At 46.4% G+C, this 21,490-nt stretch overlaps 1 protein-coding gene across 2 annotated transcripts in view; it reads right to left on the bottom strand.

Moving 5' to 3' along the window:
• USP13 (ubiquitin specific peptidase 13) overlaps nt 1–21,490 on the bottom strand; it is a 136,367-nt gene that overhangs the window by 16,703 nt on the left and 98,174 nt on the right. For both annotated transcript variants that reach the window (XM_068281067.1, XM_068281068.1), the window contains 7 exons: nt 19,188–19,362; nt 15,657–15,745; nt 13,777–13,899; nt 11,360–11,386; nt 8,376–8,519; nt 5,358–5,521; nt 164–323 (listed from right to left, as the gene is read on the bottom strand). In XM_068281067.1, coding sequence (XP_068137168.1) covers nt 164–323; nt 5,358–5,521; nt 8,376–8,519; nt 11,360–11,386; nt 13,777–13,899; nt 15,657–15,745; nt 19,188–19,362 — 882 coding nt within the window. The remainder of the gene's footprint in view (nt 1–163; nt 324–5,357; nt 5,522–8,375; nt 8,520–11,359; nt 11,387–13,776; nt 13,900–15,656; nt 15,746–19,187; nt 19,363–21,490) is intronic.

Here is a 21,490-nt window from a genome sequence, read left to right as displayed (position 1 = left end):
GTGGTAGTGGAAAGGCAAATTATTCCACTCTATCACTATGGCCGGTTATGTTTGCAGAAAAGCAGCCATACACCCTTAAATAATATAGATGCAAAATTCAGACATTTCACCAGTGCAAGACTTGGAAACCACGGACTGTAAATGGTCTTGCAGCATTACTTACTTCCATTCCCGTCTTTAACGCGGGGCCCTTCTACATCATTGTTGGTGAGAATTCCTTTCTGATTGTTCTCTGTATCTACAGACTGGGAAGTGTCTGCACACTCTTCTTCACTCTCTGGGTGAGAGAATATCCAGTCCAGAGCTCGTTCCAGGTTATTATTCTGTGGTTTCCCAGGGATTAAAGAGAAATCAGTGTAAAGACATGAGCAAAATGATCTATTTTATCTATTCTTATGTTTTTTGTTTAACCTTACGGAATAGGCAAATTTATATTCTGCAACTTTTCAAAACAAGTGTAGATAATGCACATTATTGGTATGTTAATATGTAAATATTTTAAGTTAACATTACATGTATGTTGATTACCATCTGTCTAGTAAGTGATGCACTATTATGCACCCATGTATTTTTATGGCATAGTACCAGGAATATGATGGAGCTATAGCCTTAATCATCATCATCACCATGTTTTAGTAGCGGTCAGATATATTAGATTTAGTTTAGGGATCTATCCTTGCCTCCTCCAAATCATTTACTCAAACAGGCACCTCAAATAGGTAAACAAGTAGATTAGTAAACTGTTGCCAGTAAAAGATTTTACATACTGTACATGCTGATAATCTAGAGGTGTGTAGAGCTACATACGCTGTGTGACTTTTCTCAACCAATGACAGGCTAGAGTTCCACTTTTGTTTTTCACAAAAAAAATTTAATTGATTTGTTGTTTTCCAGCTAGAGAAGTGGTCTAATGACACCAAGTAGACCTTCACATTTGTTCCCCAAACACAGCAAATGGGGTGAAAAGCCCAGTGGGCAGAAGCTGGAAATTCGGGTGCGCCGAGAACTGCAGAAGTTTGGGCACCACCATAGGTGCCCATACAAATATTGCTTATAGCAGGAAATTTGGGCACCTATTGAGGTGTCTGATATTTAGCGTTTTGCTACAAACAATGTCTCAGGGTTTTTTGCGGTGGGGGGTTAAGGTTAGGCGTCTGTATCAAGAGGGGGTTTAAGGCTAGACATGTGTCTATGTGTGTGTGTGGGAAAGGTGGGGGGAGGGGGTGGTTTAAGGTTAGGTGTGTGTGTGTGGGGGGGGGGGTTAAGGTTAGGGGGAGGGTGTTTAAAGAGGATCTGTAACATGAAAAGATCCCCTGGGGGGTACTCACCTCGGGTGGGGGAAGCCTCCGGATCCTAATGAGGCTTCCCACGCCGTCCTCCATCCGTCAGGGGTCTCGCTGCAGCCCTCCGTGGAGTCCGTGCAGCGGTGACGTCAATATTTACCTTCCTGGCTCCTGCGCAGGCGCTCTGACGGCTGTCGGCTCCGAACTACACGGAAATATCCGATCGCCGTCGGATCTGCTCTACTGCGCAGGCGCAAGTTTCCTGCGCCTGCGCAGTAGAGCGGACCCGAATGAGATCTGGTATTTCCGTGTAGTTCGGAACGGAAAGCCGCCACAGCGCCCCCGCTGGAGCCAGCAAAGGTAAATATTGAACTGACAGTCGGCACAGTCGCCGGCTGTTCGGAGGGCTGCGGCGAGACCCCCGTGGGACAGAGGACGGCGTGGGAAGCCTCATTAGGATCCGGAGGCTTCCCCCACCCGAGGTGAGTACCCACCAGGGGATCTTTTTAATGTTACAGAGTCTCTTTAACCACTTGACTACTGAGGAGTTTGTCCCCTTAAAGTGACCCAGAGACGAGCACTGTAACAGATTTTTTCTTATCCGGGGCTTCCTCCAGCCCCATAAGCACAGATGCATCCCTCGCCATCCTCTGTTAAGCTGCAAACAGCTCCGGTATTCTGTTCAGTCGGGCCCAGTCTGACTCAGTGAAGTCAGCCGGGGGTCTTCTGAGATTGCGCTGAAGGTCGGACTCGGCGCATGCGCAGAAGACCCCCTACTGATGTCACTGAGCTGAATACCGGAGCTGATTGCCGGTAAACAGAGGACTGCGGGAGGACGGCGAGGGACGCATCCGTGCTCATGGGACTGGAGGAAGCCCCAGGTAAGTAAAAATCTGTTACAGCGTTCGTCTCTGGTACACTTTAAGGACCAGAGCAATTTTCACCTTTCAGCACTCCTCCCTTTCATTCGCCAATAACTTAATCACAACTAAATTATCTATATCTTGTTTTTTTCACCACCAACTAGGTTTTCTTTGGGTGGTACATTATGCTAAGGATTATTTGATTTTAAATTCATTTTAATGGGAATAATAAGAAAAAAAATGCAAAAATTAATTATTTCTCAGTTTTTGGCCTTTATAGTTTTAAATTAAAATGTTCTACTGTGAATAAAACCCTCACATTTTATTTGCCCATTAGTTACGATTATTGCAACATTTAAAATATTGGCCTAGTACAATGTATAGCGCCAATATTTTATTTGAAAATAAAGGTGCATTTTTTCAGTTTTGCGTCCATCACTAATTACAAGCCCATATTTTCAAAAATAATAGTAATATGCCCTCTTGACATACATATTAAAAAAGTTCAGTCCCTAAGGTAAAAGAATATTTGAGAGTCACTATGGGAAAGTGTGGGAGGGAAGGGGTTAATTTTAAATGTAAATATAGGTATAGTATGTAGGTAGGAAATAAGGCGTGGATGTGTTTCTTCCGTTATTACAATGACAACAAGCATCTTATTGATGCCGGCGATCATTGACACAGGACTTAGATTAATGAATGGGAACTGCGTTACCCATTCATTCATCTCCCCTCTAACGATCGTCAGCGAGAAAGCAGAAGTGCATGTCGGCAATAGACGAATATCTACGTCCCTGGGACTTCAGATGAAGTTTCCCAGGGCATAGATATACTGCATGGGATGCAGTAGCACGGTGGCGTAGTGGTTAGCGTTCTTGCCTTGCAGCGCTGGGTCCCTGGTTCATATCCCAGCCGGGGCACTATCTGCAAGGAGTTTGTATGTTCTCCCCGTGTCTGCGTGGGTTTCCTCTGGGCACTCCGGTTTCCTCTACATGATACATACATAGACATATGATAATGGTAGGGACTAGATTGTGAGCTCCTCTGAGGGACAGGTAGTGACAAGACAATATATATACTGTACAGCGCTGCGTAATATGTTGGCGCTATATAAATACTAAATAATAATAATAAGGTTAGGCATCCGTTGGGGAGGGGAGTTAAGGTAAGACATCTGTGGGGGAGGGGGTTTAAGGTTAGGCATCTGTGGGAGGGGAGTTAAGATGTCTCTGGGGGGAGGGGGTTTAAGATTAAGGATCTGTGGGAGGAGGGGGTTTAAGGTTAGGCATATGTGGGGGAAGGGGAGTTAAGGTTAGACATCTGTGGGGGGAGGAGGTTTAAAGTTAGACATCTGGGGGGGGGGGGGAGTTAAGGTTAGACGTCTGTGAGGGGAGGGGGTTTAACCACTTCAGGATCCAAGGCTTAAACTCCCCTAGTGACCAGGCTATTTTTTACAAAATAGGCCACTGCAGCTTTAAGGCCTTGTTGCAGGGCCGTACAACTCAGCACACAAGAGATTCCCCCACTTTTCTTCAGAGCTTTCTGTTGGTGGGCTCTGATCCCTGCCAGCATGTTTGTTTGTTTGTTTATGTGTGTATTTGTGTGTTTATTTTTATTAAATGTTGCCTTTTTTATTACTTTATTCACAGACCCTCCCTCCGCCAGCCAATTAGCGCGATCGGCTATCATAGCGGTTTGCTACCTTGCCGCCCAGGGAGACCGCCGTGCGACACGGCTGTCCCCAGTACAGCGCTGCCCTAGATCGCAGCGCTGTACTGAGTAAATAGATGGCGGTTTCGCTGTCTAACAGTCTCCTAGCAGCAATCGCTCCGTCATCCAAGCGGTGATCCTGTAAATCCCCGCCTCAGGTCTATATGCCGATCTGTGTCAGGCTGTATTGGGGCTACAAAGAGCGCTCCAATGGTGCATTAACCAGGATGTATACACTTTCACGCAAATAAAAAAGTTACACTTACAATAAGAAAGATAGTGCTGCGCTTTGCCAGTACATCCTCCAGTGGGGAACCTCAGCCTAATCCTGCCTGGCCAGGGCGGGTGGTGCAGATGATGTTTGCATGAGGACGTCCGTCTGGGGAGAAAAGCTGTGCGCTGTTGATACTGTCTGTTGTCACTACCGGTTTCGGCGTTAATCCACGCCTTCCTCAGGTGACGTATGCTTCAGACAGTGCAGTATACATAGGAACGCCCCCATGGCAACTGTCGCCATTTGCGACAGTTGCCATGGGGGCGTTCCTATGTATACTGCACTGTCTGAAGCATACGTCACCTGAGGAAGGCGTGGATTAACGCCGAAACCGGTAGTGACGACAGACAGTATCAACAGCGCACAGCTTTTCTCCCCAGACGGACGTCCTCATGCAAACATCATCTGCACCACCCGCCCTGGCCAGGCAGGATTAGGCTGAGGTTCCCCACTGGAGGATGTACTGGCAAAGCGCAGCACTATCTTTCTTATTGTAAGTGTAACTTTTTTATTTGCGTGAAAGTGTATACATCCTGGTTAATGCACCATTGGAGCGCTCTCTGTCTCCCCCTACCTTCTTGTGTTTATCAGTTACTGGCTCCATCCAGTCAAGGAGAGCAGCACCTGGGGCAACTTTAAAGGGCCATCACTGTTTTGTTTGGGCGCAAGTGTGTCAATTCTTTTGTATTGGGGCTACCGCTGCGATCATGCCCATTGGCGTATGCGCTCGTAAACAAGTTAAGGTTAGGTGTCGGGGGTGGTGGTTAAGGTTAGGCATTGGCAGGGGGGTTGGTTAGAGTTATAATTTATCAATATTAATATAATGTCGTAATTTGCACTTCATAATAGTAGAATATCGTTAAATTTACAGATATCCTACTAGCTAATATTTTGGGTGACTTTTTGCATGTATGCCAGTGGACAGCGAATTCTAAAATAATACTTAAATACATTTTGGCAGTATTCTGACGTTCATCCTTCAAACTCCTATTACCAAACTAGGAATTCAGATTTAAGTTTTACGGTTTAAAAATTGTAGCTCATCTGTGGGTTTTAATCCACATTAAAAGCATCTGAAATCTTTCCCATTACAGCCCACAGTGGCTGTAGTGGATACAGACATTTCATGTCCCTCCCCAGCACAGATTAGCAAGGCTCTATAGTTTTTCTTGTAGGGATGACAGTTCACACAAGATCTGATTCATATCTACATCCATAAATGCATACCGTCGCCCGTAGTGCTTGTATTGCCTGATTCCTCTGGAAACCCATAGATGAGATCAGGGCTACAATCTCTTCTGGAGGCTGATTTAGCGGTGATAACTGTCCATATGACGGAAGTGAAGAGGTTGTAGCAGCACAGCCAGGGATAGTTAATGGTTCTGCAAAATCTAACAAAAACAGTGAAAAGAATTGAAGAAATATATGTGCCTACAAACAGCAACTACAGTCAGTGTGGATTTATACAACGTATTTGGGTCTAAGGCCCCTTTTACAGTTGGGCTCTTTTTTTTTTGCATTGCGTTACTATTTCTGCATGCAGGGTAACGCAACATCAAGGAAAGTGTATGGGCTCAGTACACGAACCCTGTCACGTCGCAAGGTTCCGAATCACTGCAAAGTCAACAGCACGTTTCCGTGCGACTTCTGCGGCGACACAGTGACAATGGAATGAATGGTCAATGGGCGAGGCCGCAAATGTAAATTTGTTGGTGGCGGTGCAGCACACATACGTGGAATGATGCAAATACGATGGGGAAGCCGGAAATCTCAGTAACGTACTTCAGGTCCAGCACGGAGTATGTGACTGGGCGAGGGTTGTCAACGGGCGTGAGCAGCGTGGGGGGGGGGGCGGGTGCTATGTATATGACCCTGTTGGCGCACTCGGCCACACTGATTTTTCTATGCTTTTCAAACATCACAAAATTAATCTGCAGAGGGCCTTACTATAACATATTAGTGCCCGTAGTCAAATTTTCTTGTTGCTTCCCTTTCATGAGCAGCACCCCCCCCCCCCCCCCCCACCCCATTCCATGTGTAACATTCATGTGCAGCAGCCTCTCTCTTTCATGTACAGCAGCATCCCTTTTTCTTGTGTAGTTTTCAATTTGCTGCTTCCCTTTTTTGGGGACTTGCAGCCTCCCCCTCCATACGCAGCAACCCTTCTTCAATATCCAGCCACTCCTCTCCCATGTCCAGCCGCCCCTCTCCCATGTCCAGCCGCCCCTCTCCCATGTCCAGCTGACCCTCTCCCATGTCCAGCTGACCCTCTCCCATGTCCAGCCGACCCTCTTCCATGTCCAGCCGCCCCTCTTCCATGTCCAGCCGCCCCTCTCCCATGTCCAGCCGCCCCTCTCCCATGTCCAGCCGTCCCTCTTCCATGTCCAGCCATCCCTCTCCCATGTCCAGCCGACCCTCTTCCACGTCCAGCCGACCCTCTCCCACGTCCAGCCGACCCTCTCCCACGTCCAGCCGTCCCTCTCCCACGTCCAGCCGCCCCTCTCCCACGTCCAGCCGCCCCTCTCCCACGTCCAGCCGACCCTCTCCCATGTCCAGCCGCCCCTCTCCCACGTCCAGCCGACCCTCTCCCACGTCCAGCCGACCCTCTCCCACGTCCAGCCGACCCTCTCCCACGTCCAGCCGCCCCTCTCCCATGTCCAGCCGCCCCTCTCCCATGTCCAGCCGCCCCTCTCCCATGTCCAGCCGCCCCTCTTCCATGTCCAGCCCCCCTCTCCCATGTCCAGCCGACCCTCTCCCATGTCCAACCGCCCCTCTCTCATGTCCAGCTGCCCCTCTTCCATGCCCAGTCGACCCTTTTCCATGTCCAGCCGCCCCTCTCCCATGTCCAGCCGACCCTCTTCCATGTCCAGCCGCCCCTCTTCCATGTCCAGCCGCCCCTCTCCCATGTCCAGCCGTCCCTCTTCCATGTCCAGCCATCCCTCTCCCATGTCCAGCCGACCCTCTTCCACGTCCAGCCGACCCTCTCCCACGTCCAGCCGACCCTCTCCCATGTCCAGCCGACCCTCTCCCACGTCCAGCCGTCCCTCTCCCACGTCCAGCCGCCCCTCTCCCACGTCCAGCCGCCCCTCTCCCACGTCCAGCCGACCCTCTCCCATGTCCAGCCGCCCCTCTCCCACGTCCAGCCGACCCTCTCCCACGTCCAGCCGACCCTCTCCCACGTCCAGCCGACCCTCTCCCACGTCCAGCCGCCCCTCTCCCATGTCCAGCCGCCCCTCTCCCATGTCCAGCCGCCCCTCTTCCATGTCCAGCCCCCCTCTCCCATGTCCAGCCGACCCTCTCCCATGTCCAACCGCCCCTCTCTCATGTCGAGCTGCCCCTCTTCCATGCCCAGTCGACCCTTTTCCATGTCCAGCCGCCCCTCTTCCATGTCCAGCCGCCCCTCACCCATGTCCAGCCGCCCCTCTACCATGCCCAGCCGCCCCTCTCCCATGTCCAGCCGCCCGTGTCCCATGTCCAGCCGACCCTTTCCCATGTCCAGCCGACCCTCTCCCATGTCCAACCGCCCCTCTCTCATGTCGAGCTGCCCCTCTTCCATGCCCAGTCGACCCTTTTCCATGTCCAGCCGCCCCTCTTCCATGTCCAGCCGCCCCTCACCCATGTCCAGCCGCCCCTCTACCATGCCCAGCCGCCCCTCTCCCATGTCCAGCCGCCCGTGTCCCATGTCCAGCCGACCCTTTCCCATGTCCAGCCGACCCTCTTCCATGTCCAGCCGACCCTCTCCCATGTCCAGCCGCCCCTCTCCCATGTCCAGCAGTCCCTCTTCCATGTCCAGCCGCCCTCTTGAGCGGCAGCTGTCCAAGGCCCAGGCCTTTGTGGCCTTTCTAGAAATCTGGCCCTGAGGGTGATAGATCACTCAGACATAATCTGACAGTCCTCAGAGCCCTCTACCCTCAATGCCTCTTAAACACAGTGGCCCATATCATAAAAAGCTACCAACAGAGTCTCCCTTTGCACATATCTGTAATAGGCTAATGTGGTTTGGCATTACGTGATGTGCAGCAAAGCTTCTATGCTTCTATGCTCTCTCTCTGAATTGAATGTCTGTAACTGGTGGTTATCTGCTGCATGTATACAAGACATCGTGCCAGCAATCTGACTGCCAATGTCATCTCATGTTATGGACAGCTTTAAAGATGAAACTGAAAGGAAAAAATGCTAACATATGAAGTATAAAAAACAGTTTTACATAGTAGGGCATGTTACATAGTAGGGCATCATACTGACCAGGATCCTCCATGTGTGCTATTATCCAGTTGAATGCCAGTTCTGCTCCCATGCTTCCAGTGTAGTAGACAGCCTTCCGACAAGCCTCCAGCGGGAAACCCATCTCTGCCAGCTGCATCACTGAAGACTCATCTATGTCAGGAGCTGCAGTAAGGAATCAGGGGAGATGTGCAATGCTACTGAGACTAAGTTCCTAGTTAAGACCATATGTGTGCTTTAAAGTGGACTGAAAGTGTAGAAATAATTCCAAATTGTCAACATAGTCCATAGAAGATATAGTGAATGTTTAAAACTGGCCTTTTGTGCACAAGAAGTACTGCAGGACTTCCCTCCTGTTTAATACAAAAATCACCTGTTGCTGCATTGGGTAACAAAAGGGGGGGGACCAGTCATAGTGAGTGTCAGTTTGGCTCTTTTTCACTTTGAAAATGTACACATTAAGTCCATTTTAAAGAGGAACGCGAGTGAAAATAATGTAATAAAAAAGTGCTTATTTTTTACAATAATTATAGAAAAAAACGGAGACGGCACACCAATGGCTCAGCAAACAACTGTATTGAGTATGCAGAGGCACAGACACGACATGTTTCAGGCGTAGCCCTTCCTCATGTCGCCCGAAACATGTCGTGTGTGTGCCTCTGCATACTCAATACAGTTGTTTGCTGAGCCATTGGTGTGCCGTCTCCGTTTTTTTCTATTGTACAAGTATATGCAGGAGTGGTGGACCTGCAGGAGTTCAAGGCACCGGCAGCGGTCTAAGTTACTTGGACCTGACAGGTGAGCAAAAGTGTGGAACAATTATTTACAATAATTATGTATAAATGATTTAGTCAGTGTTTGCCCATTGTAAAATCTTTCCTCTCCCTGATTTACATCCAGACATTTATCACATGGTGACATTTTTACTGCTGGCAGGTGATGTCACTGGAAGGAGATGCTGCTTGCTTTTTTGGCAGTTGGAAACAGCTGTTATTTCCCACAATTCAACAAGGCTTCCACAGTGTAATGTCAGGACCTCAGAGCTGTGAGGCACTGACATCACACTGTGGGAGGGGTTTCACCACAAAATCAGCCATACAGAGTCCCCTGATGATCCATTTGAGAAAAGGTAAAAATTTCTCATGGGAAAGGGGTATCAGCTACTGATTGGGATGAAGTTCAATTCTTGGTTACAGTTTCTTTTTAACCACTTGCCGACCGCACACTCATACCGCGCGTCGGCAAAGTGTCAGCTGCAGGTCGCCGGCTGCAAGCTAATTAATCAGGAAGCAGCCGCTCACGCGAGCGGCTGCTTCCTGTCATTTCACGGCGGGGGGCTCCGTGAATAGCCTGCGGGCCGCCGATCGCGGCTCGCAGGCTAAATGTAAACACAAGCGGAAATAATCCGCTTTGTTTACGTCCGTACAACGCTGCTAACAGTAGCAGCGTTGTACCAGATCAGCGATCCCCGGCCAATCAGCGGCCGGGGATCGCTGTCACATGACAGGCAGGAGCCTGTTAGAGGCTGCACAGGACAGATCCGTTCCTGTGCAGCCTCGGATCTCCGGGAAAGGGAGGGAGGAGAGGGAGGGGGGGAATTTCGCCGCGGAGGGGGGCTTTGAGGTGCCCCCCCCCCCCCGCAACACCCAGGCAGGCAGGAGCGATCAGACCCCCCCAGCACATCATCCCCCTAGTGGGGAAAAAAGGGGGGCGATCTGGTCGCTCTGCCTGCACCCTGATCTGTGCTGGGGGCTGTAGAGCCCACCCAGCACAGATCAGCTAAAACAGCGCTGGTCCTTAAGGGGGGGTAAAGGGTGGGTCCTCAAGTGGTTAAAGAGACACTGAAGCGAAAAAAAAATTATGATATTATGATTTGTATGTGTAGTACAGCTAAAGGCCCATACACACGTCGGATTTCCGCGAACGACGGGTCGTTTGAACGTCCCGTCGTTCGCCCCGCTAAATCGGGCGTGTGTACAGACTATCGTTCGTTTGATAAGAGTGGGTTTGAGCGATCCGCCCGGCGGATCGCTCAAACTCACTCTTATCAAACGAACGATAGTCTGTACACACGCCCGATTTAGCGGTGCGAACGACGGGACGTTCAAACGACCCGTCGTTCGCGGAAATCCGACGTGTGTATGGGCCTTAAGAAATAAAACATTAAGATCAGATACATCAGTCTAATTGTTTCCAGTACAGGAAGATTTAAGAAACTCCAGTTGTTATCTCTATGCAAAAAAGCTATTAAGATCTACGACTTTCAAAGTCGTGGAGAGGGCTGTTTTCTGACTTTTATTATCTCAACTGTTAGTTAATTTTTTTACTTTACCTCTGCCAGAGAAGAGGTCATTAGTTCACAGAGTGCTCTGAAAGAATCATTTTGAATGCTGAGTGTTGTGTAATATGCACATATTAGAGAATGATGCAATGTTAGAAAAAACACTATATACCTGAAAATAAAAATATGAGAATATTTTCTTTGCTGCTAATCTTCTAGTAATTATTCATAGTACACAACCAATTCATTATATCATATATATTTTTTTCGCTTCAGTGTCTCTTTAAGGTCCAAGTAAAACAGGGCAAGGAGCACAACAGTGTAGCCAGAACGTATTTGCTATGTTTCCTTGCTAAACACAGTTGGAGTGACTATTGAATGCTCCCATTAAGACATTGGGGCAATGGTAAAAGATGCTTATCTATATTCTGTCTGTTTTAGTTCTGCACTGTGAACCTATCCCCATATTACTGGATCAATATGCTGTGCACAATGTTTACAAAATCTTCAGTGTATCAAGTAAATCCTGAGCTATTTCCAAAGAAATCCTTCCAAAGCATGTACAAAATTATCTGAGTCATCAAAGTGATAAAACTATGTACAAAGTTCTAGTTCTGCCTTAAAACTCAGTCACTCATGGCGTGGATAAAATACATGAATACAAAATCACAGTTTAGCAGTGTACACTAAAACAAAATAAGATGAATGGAAATACTGTACGTACACTCCATGAAATGGTTCCTGAAACGATCTGAAAATAAATAAAAAGTAACATTTAAATCTAGTGAAAAGGAAAAAATGCTTTTGATCATCACACTTTTTTACCAGATTACTATTTTATTGAGGCTATCTAGTAACATTCAGTTGTAACTTGGTGAACTCCGGATCATATAAGGAATGAGAAATATTCCTGAACCATCTATTGCAGGCTGTCTCAACCAGGGTTCCCCTGAAGCCCCAGGGTTCCTTGAAGACATTGCAGGGGTTCCCTGGCATTTGCCCTCTGGTGAGACTGGCCTCTGTTGGCGGGGTGAAGAAGTACCTCCTTGGCTCTCTATAGAAAGAAGGGCTATATTGGGGATCAGTATAATAAGGAGCGCAGTCATAAAAAAATATGATAGTGAGGCAGTATAATAAAAAGCCCTATTATAGGGGAAAACTAATATATAATTGTGGGAACTATAATAAGAAACACTGACACATTACTGTAATAGGGAGCACTAAAGAGGGGGGATATTGAAAGGGGGCTAAACAAGGAGGCTGTTACAGTACAAAAAAAAAAAAAAAAAAAAAAATGTAGCCACACTTTCTTTTAAAGACTGCGTCTCCTGCATAATAAAGCCCCATTCCCTCCACTAACACAGGGGTTCCCTGACATCCAAAAATTATTTGAAGTGTTTCTCCAGGGTGAAAAGGTTAAAGGTCAACTCTAATGAGAAGAATATGGAGGCTGCTATATTTATTTACTTTGAAACAATACCAGTTGCCTGGCAGCCCTGCTGATCTATTTGGCTGCAGTAGTGTCTGAATCACCTCAGAAACAAGCAAGCAGCTGATCTTGTCAGATCTGACAGTATAGTCAGAAACATCTGTTCTACATATGCTTGTTAAGGGTCTATGGCTAAAAGTATTGGAGGCAGAGGATCAGCCAGACTGCCAGGAAACAGGTTTTCCTTAAAAAGTAATAAATATGGCAGCCTCCATATACCTCTTGCTTCAGTTGTCCTTTAACCTCCTTAGCGGTAACCCCGTGCTGGACACGGGGTAAGCCGCTCAGGAGGATTTCTCAGGCTCCGCTGGGCCAATCTGCATAATTTTTTATACACGCAGCTAGCACTTTGCTAGCTGCGTGTTACTTACGATCGCCGCCGCCCCGCGCCGATTCCCCTGCTACCCGCCGCATCAGAGGGTGCCCCCCCGAGACCCGTGCGCTGCCTGGCCAATCAGTGCCAGGCAGCGCTGAGGGGTGGATCGGGACTCCCTCTGACGTCCCGACGTCGATGACGTCAGTGACATCATCGCGCGCGTCGCCATGGCGGCGGGGGAAGCCCTCATGGAAATCCCGTTCAGAACGGGATTTCCGGACGGGCATACACACCAGCGCCGATCGGCGCGTACTGGGGGACGCCGCAGGGAGGGGGGGAGCATGTAGCTAGCGCTAGGCTAGCTACATGCTAAAAAAAAAAGGGAAAAAAAACCCTCCCGCGGCCGCGCAGCCGCATTTATCATACCGCCAGGGAGGTTAATAAAGACTGATCTATTGTGAGTGATTCTTCATGCCTTTAGACTTTATATACTCCATATAGGCAGGTGGGCGATTTTCACATACGGTACCTACCAACCTGCTGTGCACTAGACTGACATGCAAGGTGAAAGGGCAGATATAGGTGGTTGGGAAATGTTCATTTCCTGGGGAACAACTGCCACACAGACAGCTAACTACTCCTCTTAAAATGAATGGTATTGCTTGACTAAGCTGTTGCTGTCACTGTAAGGACTTGTTCACACACTGAGCCTTTGCTGATTTTTTTAAGCACTGGCGATTTTGCAAATCACCCTAAAACCGCCTCTGTAATGATTTCCTACGACAGTGTTCACATGTAAGCATTTTGATTTTCTTGAAATTGCCAACACGCTACATGTACCACTTTCTGAGTGCTTTGGCTCAATGGAAGGTATAGGGAAATCGCAAAGTGGTTAAAAAAACGCTTTGTAAGCGATTTCCGAAGCACTTTTATGAATAAATACAATGTATTTATTCATTTTCGGGTTAGTCAGGGGGTAAAAAAAAATCATCTTTAAGCAAAAGCGCTTATAAAAGTACTTTTCTAAGGAAAAAAGCGCTGGGAAAAGCGCTGTAAAAAATCACAGTATAAATCGATACTTGCGATAGCGCTGGCAATTTATAATGTGAACAAAGCCTTAGTGAGCATCTAACCTTATTAGCTTTTGTCCAGATCAACCAATTTATACATTTTCTGTATCTCTAATATTAACTTTCAGTAGGCCGTATTTTAAATGGAAGCCATGTGCTTTCAGTGCGTTTCCCCCACAATGACCTGCGATAAGTAAGGGGTGGGAAGCTGGGTGGATTACACAATCAGTGTTAGCAGCAAGAAAAGCTTAGGAACATGTGAATACCTTTTGGGTCATCCGGAATAACAATGGGGGGAGCGATGTCTGGAAGCTCCTCCTCTCCTGGCTGCAGACCTTTAGCTCTGAGATTGTTTATGTCCAGAACATCTGGCATATCCACTGATACATCTGAAATAAATACTAAGGCTATACAAATCATTCATACTCACCAAACTACTGAACATGTCATGTTGTTACTGGAAGAGTGTATGCAGAGAAATGCACAGACAAGTCAATGGAAAAGCTACAGATCAGGCATGCAAGAGGTATGACAACTAGAAACTAACAATCTTCACATACAAAATTGGGTTGCACTTCAATTTATTAAAATGTCCATGCTTTATTTATAACAAACAAAAATACGAAAAATGATGAAAAAAATCACAAAGCAGGAGTCCCCCTTAAAGCAAACCTGTAGGGAAAATAAACTTATGATATAATGAATTGTATATGTAGTGCAACTAAGAAATAAAACATTAGTCTCATACTGTTTTCCAGTACAGGAAGAGTTAAAAAAATTCAATTGTTATCTATGCAAAAGAGCTTCTCTAAGCTATTCGATACAGTCCTGTTTTCTGAAGCACTTAAACAGCCAAGAACAGTGAGGGACCGCTTGTGAGAAGGTTTTACTGCAGGAAAGTTCAAAGGGTCATTAGCTCTGCACTGTTTTATAGCTTACAATACAAAGTGTGGTTTTAAAACTGCAAATATGACAGAATGATAAAAAAAAAGCAAAAAACAAAAAAATCTAATCGCCACTTTAGGGTAATAGCACCGGAGCTGGATATTTTTGAAGGCTTGATCACAAAGGACCAAAACCTCTCATGAATATGGCTTATAAAAGTGGAGATCAGGTTTCCAAAAGTGCAGAACATAAAAGTGGAGTATATTTTGCTCATCTCATGTAACGTTTAATAAATAGGCTTGTTAGTGTCTTTCAGGAATGTCCCCTGCTCCCTGGTAGAGTATATATAGGCAGGCTGTTTCTTTACGGCCATCTTCCTGTCAGTTTGTTATACCAATTATGTGATATGTATTTAATGTAACTTGTTTATAGCACTATGGCACTCTAGCACTGAGCACTTTTTTCTCCTGACGAAATTTCCAATTTAGGAAATGAAACATGTCGAGTTTTGTGTAGAGTAATAGGTTTAGATTGGGAAAAGGGGAGGATGGTTATTTTTTAGCCACTGATACTTATCCCCACTTCCCATGTATCACTATATATGTGTATAGCAAAATAGGTCTTATTTTAGAATACATTATTAAAAGCTAAGTTTTAATACTTGTCCTCTCTGGAAAGGGTTATTTGTGAATTATTAGAGTAGATATGTGTCAGGTCCAGGTAGAAGTCACTATAAATTGCACGTGAAAATAAGTAATGTCCTAGTAAAACACAAAAAAAGAGAGAAGCACAGCTTCCATCAGTGTAAGCACACAATGGCCTCAATTCACTAAGATCATGCTGGAGATAAGGCAAGAGAAAACGTACCTCCACACAGTAAGAGAGTTATCTTATCTCTTCATTCCTTACGTTACCTCTTCTGTAGTTAATTTACCTCCTCTGTAGTTAAGTTACCTCCTCTGTAGTTAAGTTACCTCCTCTGTAGTTATTTTCACACGCAGTTAATGAACAGCCTGTCTTTAAATCTGGAGTTATTTTAAGGATTAAAGAGTTAACTTAAAGACAGAAGAGTTAACTTTAGGTTTGCCTGAGGTAAAATGTTTCCTGAATACTACATGCCTTATCACCATGGTAACAACTCTAGAAGAGTTATTAAAGACAGGAGATAAGCTAAGTGAATTGAGGCCAATGTCCGTGGACACGGCAAGGAATGAGATGAAAGGTCAGACAGACCATTAACTTCAGGACTAATGACACTTACCAAGCTTCTTGGGGACCCAGTCAAGTCCAAATGTAAACTTCTTAATCTGAATTACCAAGTATTCAGGGAATGAAGCAAAACGAGAAGTTCTAGAATGGAAAGAGTCCATGGGTTATTAGAAGCACATCATGGCAACTATCTGAAATCACACTGAATAATCAGAATCAGAATCAGAATCAGATTTATTTCGCCAAATACAGCAAGCGCCATATTCGGAATTTTTTGTGGTACACATGGCATAGGCATAGTACAGGTTGACAAGAAGCACAACACAGACAATTTACAATTGACAGGAACTGGGACATAGGTTAGTGTTAATCGTGCCGTACAGGAGCAGTCCAATAATAGTAATAATAATAGTAGTAGTAATCATGATGGTGGTGATGGTGGCCCCAGTGCAGACCCTGGGCAGTTGAGAGCTAACAGAGAGACCCCGCTAGGGCATGCCAGTGGGCGGGCCCGGTGGGTGGAGGTTGGAGTTAAGCAGCCGAACCGCTTGGGGGAAGAAGGTGTTCATCCGTCTGGTGGTTTTGCATGGTACAGACCTGTAGCGGCGGCCCAATGGGAGGAGCTTGAAGTAGCGACTGCCTGGGTGGGAGGGGTCACGGGAGATCACAGTGGCCCTCTTCCTCATCCTAGCGGAGTGGAGGAGATCAAGAGGTGGAAGAGGGGACCCGATGATTCTCTCTGCATCAGCTATGACTCTCTGCAACTTGTGTTTGTCGCTGGCCGTTGCGCCCGCGTACCAGACGATGACTGAGGAGCAGAGGATGGATTCTATAGTGGCAGTGTAGAAGCTGGTCAGCAGCTCCCTGGGCATGCCGAATCTCTTCAGTTGGCGCAGGAAGAACAATCTCTGCTGTGATTTCTTCTGTATTATGGAGGTGTTCTGTTCCCACTTCAGGTTGTTAGTGAGAGTTGTGCCGAGGAACCGCACGGATGTCACCCTAGAGACTTCGGTGCCCCCAATGAGGATAGGTAGGAGGGGGGAAGGGTTCCTCCTGAAGTCTACAACTAGTTCAACAGTCTTTGCAGCATTGAGAACTAGGTTATTGTCCCTGCACCAGTTGCAGAATAATCTGGAGCAACTTCAAACATCATACCTTAAGTTTCCACACACATTAGGCATACACTTTGGAATTTGTAACAGATCAGGTGAACAATCAATGTCCTCCTCAAACTGATTTTTTTATTGGACTGTCACCTTGCACCATTGGGTATAAAACAAATCTAACACTGATTGCACTGCTCTTGCCCTTGCTACACCCTGAATCATTTGAGTGATGCTCAAAGTCATAGAGAACCAAAACCACTAGGATTTTGGTGAGGGCTTCAATGAAGTCAAAAGCCCCTTTACTAAAGGCTTTGCTAACTACAATTTTGCTTTATTAAAACAGAAGGCATTTGCCAAATATAACTTTGGCTCAGTGACTGAATATGCACATCATTCCTTTAGATCCCTAAAGAGCCATGCATACAACCACAGCTGCTGGTATACAGCATTCCTGTTGCCTGTAGTCTATTAACTTAAAAAAGCCATGTAATCCGATTTGTGAACAGATGTTTCAGGTGCAATGGCCCTCATCAGTGTAAGGTGGGGAATGATATGTGTTATGGGGGAGACTTGCAAAGTAGAGGTGCTATAGAATACTTATTTAACGTGTAGAGACCCAGAATCCTGCTATGAAAAAGTAGAGCATTCCCCAACTTTAAAATATGAACTGAGCATTGATATGGAAGATCTTTTCTTCGTAAAAGTGATGGCGGAAGCAGCACAGAAAGGGAAGGATCGGAGAGGCGGGGGTGTTGGTAGCAGAATTGGTGACTGTTTCATAACAGTGTACTGTATTGAGAAGTACAAAAGTTAAGCAGTGGTGGCCTGATCGATGTTAGGCAAGATTTTTGCTGAAACCTTGTCTATCTACTGGTGCAAGCTGGCAAACCAGGTAAAAGATTGATGTCAGGAATCAAACAGCGTATGCTTAGCTTAAAATAGTCACACACAAGAGACAAATGTCAAGTGAGGACCTGCATCTGTTTCCGATAAGAATTAAAGTATATTTGTCAGATGTGTAAACATGATAATCTAAGACCACAAATTAAGGGAATTATGTGTGCTTAACTTGCACACAGATGATGCCTCGGGTAAGTTTTACAAGACTATACTCCAGCCAGCTGGCACGCAGGGCATGTGACCTGATGGTCTGGCATAATGCAGGGGTTTGCCAGAGACATAAGCCCAACTAAACCCAAAACTGAACAATGGCCATTAAAATAGCTATCAGGATAATACGTGAATATAAACAGAAGCAATGTGGTAGACAGAATAGCTGTGCTACATGCCAAATATTCTTCTTAATGAAGTACAGCTTGCTTTCAACCTCTTCTGGCTGCAGCTACTGGGCAGGTTAGTCAGGTGTGACCAATACAAAGCGGACGGACTCAAAGTGCTTGAGATGCAGCCACTAGGGCGCGCTCAGTAGGCAGTAGCAGTGTTGGGGAGTCTAGCCCAAGGACTCCTTACTGAATAGATACTGGCTTAGATTTGAACCCAGGTTTCCTGTGTCAGAGGCAGAGCCCTTAACCATAACACTATCAAGCCACAATACCATGTACCAATAAAGCAAAAGCTGGCACTTCCTAAAATGTTTTATCAATTTTCAAGACAAAAAAAAACAAGAAGCCATTGTTTTGGGTCCACGCCAGATCTCTTTATCAAGGGAAAATGACTCTAATGGCAAAAGTGCTGGAAGAGGGCCTTATCCATTACAACTTGGCTGCTTTACAGCAACAGCACATTCATTCGACAAGGTGGATAGAGCAGCACATCAGAAAGGATTTCTGCATGCATACACAACATTTGTAAGTAAAATCACTCCCATCTCACCAACAACTGACAATCTGCCTATACTTGAAATACACATACTTGAAACAACGATTTCCCTTACCTTCATCTCAACCTTGAGGCATAAAAACATCATGAGGTGGGTGAATTTAAGTAAATCATTTAAAACTCAAATTCAGGCAGAGTTTTATATGTATTTAATAAAACTTTTTTTTTTTATAGAAAAAAAAAAAATAGGATACCTGCTGCCCCCTTATATTGCTCCTCAGCAGTCCTGAGCTGGCTACTATTCTGTCTGCAGCTATGATAGGATGTCAGTCAGTAACGAGGCATGGCTTCAGCTGGCAGAGCAGTCATTCTCATTGCTCATACCCACAAGACTACAGCTGACTGGGTGTAAGCAGAGGATCTATAAATTGGTGCAGCAGGTAGCCTCCTTTTTGTAAAAAAAAACCAAAAAAAAAACCCTAGTTTTCTACAAACCTCTTTATTAATAATTTACTTAAAATAATATTCAGTAAGAAGCATATACAAACTGTGCTTGAACTGGGGCTTTGCCACAAATACCCTTGACTGCACCATTTTATCATCTTTCACAGTGTGTTTGCACGTTGCTGGAAGAAGTTGTACTCCTTAAGGGTATAGCAGAAAACGTGTCTAATTGGTTGTGGGTGATGAATACTCACTTAACACCGGCAGACTTGGCCTGGAGAGCGCTGCTCCAGAAGTCATCCACATTCTCAGGCTCGGAGGAGGCCTGCAGACAGGCACTGAAGGGGATCTTGGCTCGCACAAGCTCAGGCGGCGGTCTCCTAGCACTTTCTGCTTCTCTTCTTTTCAAGTCATAGGCAATCAGCTCATCTGATGGAAAGGCCAATTGGTATTTACAACTGATAACAGAATTGCTGTATTGCAGTCCAAGATTTGTTCAGCAATGTCATGTGATACTGTAATATACATTACTGAAGGAGATATGCATATCTAGCTGTAGTAACTAGTTGGTATTAGTCTAATTAACCATTTCAGCCTGCAGGTATTTTTTTATTCCCTAAAGCAGTGATTCCCAACCTTTTCCGGCCCGGGGAACACTTTCTGACCATATTTTTCTCCGGGGAACGGCGGGGGGGGGGTTTGCGCGACCTAGTGGACAGTGCCGTGCTATGGGGGGGGGGGGGCTGGGGTGCGGCTGCATAGCTAGCATAGTTGTCCCAGTATAGGGAGTTTAGATGCCCCAGTATGGTTAGCATAGTTACCCCAGTATAGTGCCCCAGTATAGCTAGTATAGTGCCCAGTATAGCTAGTATAGTGCCCAGATAGCTAGTATAGTGCCCAGTATAGCTAGCATGGTGCCCAGTATAGCTAGCATGGTGCCCAGTATAGCTAGCATAGTGCCCAGTATAGCTAGCATAGTGCCCAGTATAGGTAGGTAGTGCCCTAGTATAGTGCCCAATATAGCTAGTATAGTTGCCCCCAGTATAGCTAGTTTAATTGCCCCCAGTGTAGGTAGTTTCGTTGCCCCCAGTATAGCTAGTTTAGTTGCCCCCAGTATAGCTAGTTTAGTTGCCCCCACTATAGCTAGTTTAATTGCCTCCAGTATAGCTAGTACAGTTCTCCCCAGTATAGATGCCCAGGAGGGGGGCAGCAGCGCTAGAAGGAGGGGCAGTGGAGGCAGCGGTGGGGAGGGGGGAAATATCCCCCCCTCCCTGACCTGGGACCCCTCCTTCTGCCTCTCTCCCCCTTCATTTAGCGGTGGCAAGTGCGGCTTGGCGGCGAGGAGACATGCGCAGAATCACTCACCACTTCCACGTTCCAAGCGCCGGCAACGTCATGTCGTCACACATCTCCGCCTTCAATGCCGCCCACTGAGCTTCCGCTAATCAGGAAGCACAGTGGGCGGCATTGAAGGCGGAGATCTGACAACATGACGCTGCCGGCGCTTGGAACGCGGAAGTGGTGAGTAATTCTCCGCATGCCTCCCCGCCGCCGAGCCGCACTTGCCACCGCTAAATGGAGGGGGAGAGAGGCAGAAGGAGGGGTCCCAGGTCAGGGAGGGGGGGATATTTCCGCTGCCTCCACTGCCCCTCCTTCTAGCGCTGCTTCCCCCCTCCTGCGCCCCACAGTAGGTACAGGTCTGGCGAGAGACCAGACCTGTACGGCACACCAGGCAACATCCCGCGGCACACTGGTTGAAAAACGCTGCCCTAAAGGTTTAGGTGTAATTTTACTATTTGGCCGCAAGATCCTATTAGCGTACAAAGTACGCTACTTAGGAATGGAAACAGTGTATTGCTACATTGTAACTAGGGAGCCATTGAAGCAACATCCCACCAGCAACAGCATGATCACAGGCATCTGCCCACAGGATCGCCCACACAGCAGAGCAAACGGCAGGGACGTGACTAGCGCGTCGCTGAGGCTGTAATGGTTAAACAGGATTTTTTTTGTGTTTTTATGTTCCAAAATCTTTCCTTAGGGACCTTGGTAGGCGTACGCATCATTTGGTCGTCTGGTCAGTTGGGTGAAGGGCTCTCCCTGCTGCAGCTGAAATTCAGAGCTGCATTTAATACTATTCCCCCTCTAATTCATAGTAACTCAGAGGAAGAAGTAATTTGGGGTCGGATGATTGTCGGTATCCAAATTACACTTTAAAAGCCGCTGTACCGCTGTAGACATAGTAACATTATATCTATGGTGGCGCCCAAGTTAGGCGCAACACCGCAGCGAGTGCGCGCCAAAATGACCTGCTTCGCCTTGTGAGACAGGTCAGATTTTATAGTTCATATCATAAAATTAAATTTGAAATTATTAGAATGCAGCTTTTAAGCTGTAATTATTTTATGCTCATTTTTATACCTATGAGGCTGTTAGAGTGCTTGGATAACTGGAAAACATGACCTATTAGTAGTTCCTAAGGTCGAGCTTGACAACTGTTCAAAAGGACTTATCAGTGCAATTACCGAACTGAATATAAACTGAAGAAAAAAACAAC

This window comes from Hyperolius riggenbachi, chromosome 4 (genome assembly GCF_040937935.1).
Source record: "Hyperolius riggenbachi isolate aHypRig1 chromosome 4, aHypRig1.pri, whole genome shotgun sequence".
In the NCBI taxonomy this organism is placed as follows: Eukaryota; Metazoa; Chordata; class Amphibia; order Anura; family Hyperoliidae; genus Hyperolius; species Hyperolius riggenbachi.
Note: the sequence above shows the minus strand (reverse complement) of the source record. Positions and strands in the feature narration are given on the sequence as shown.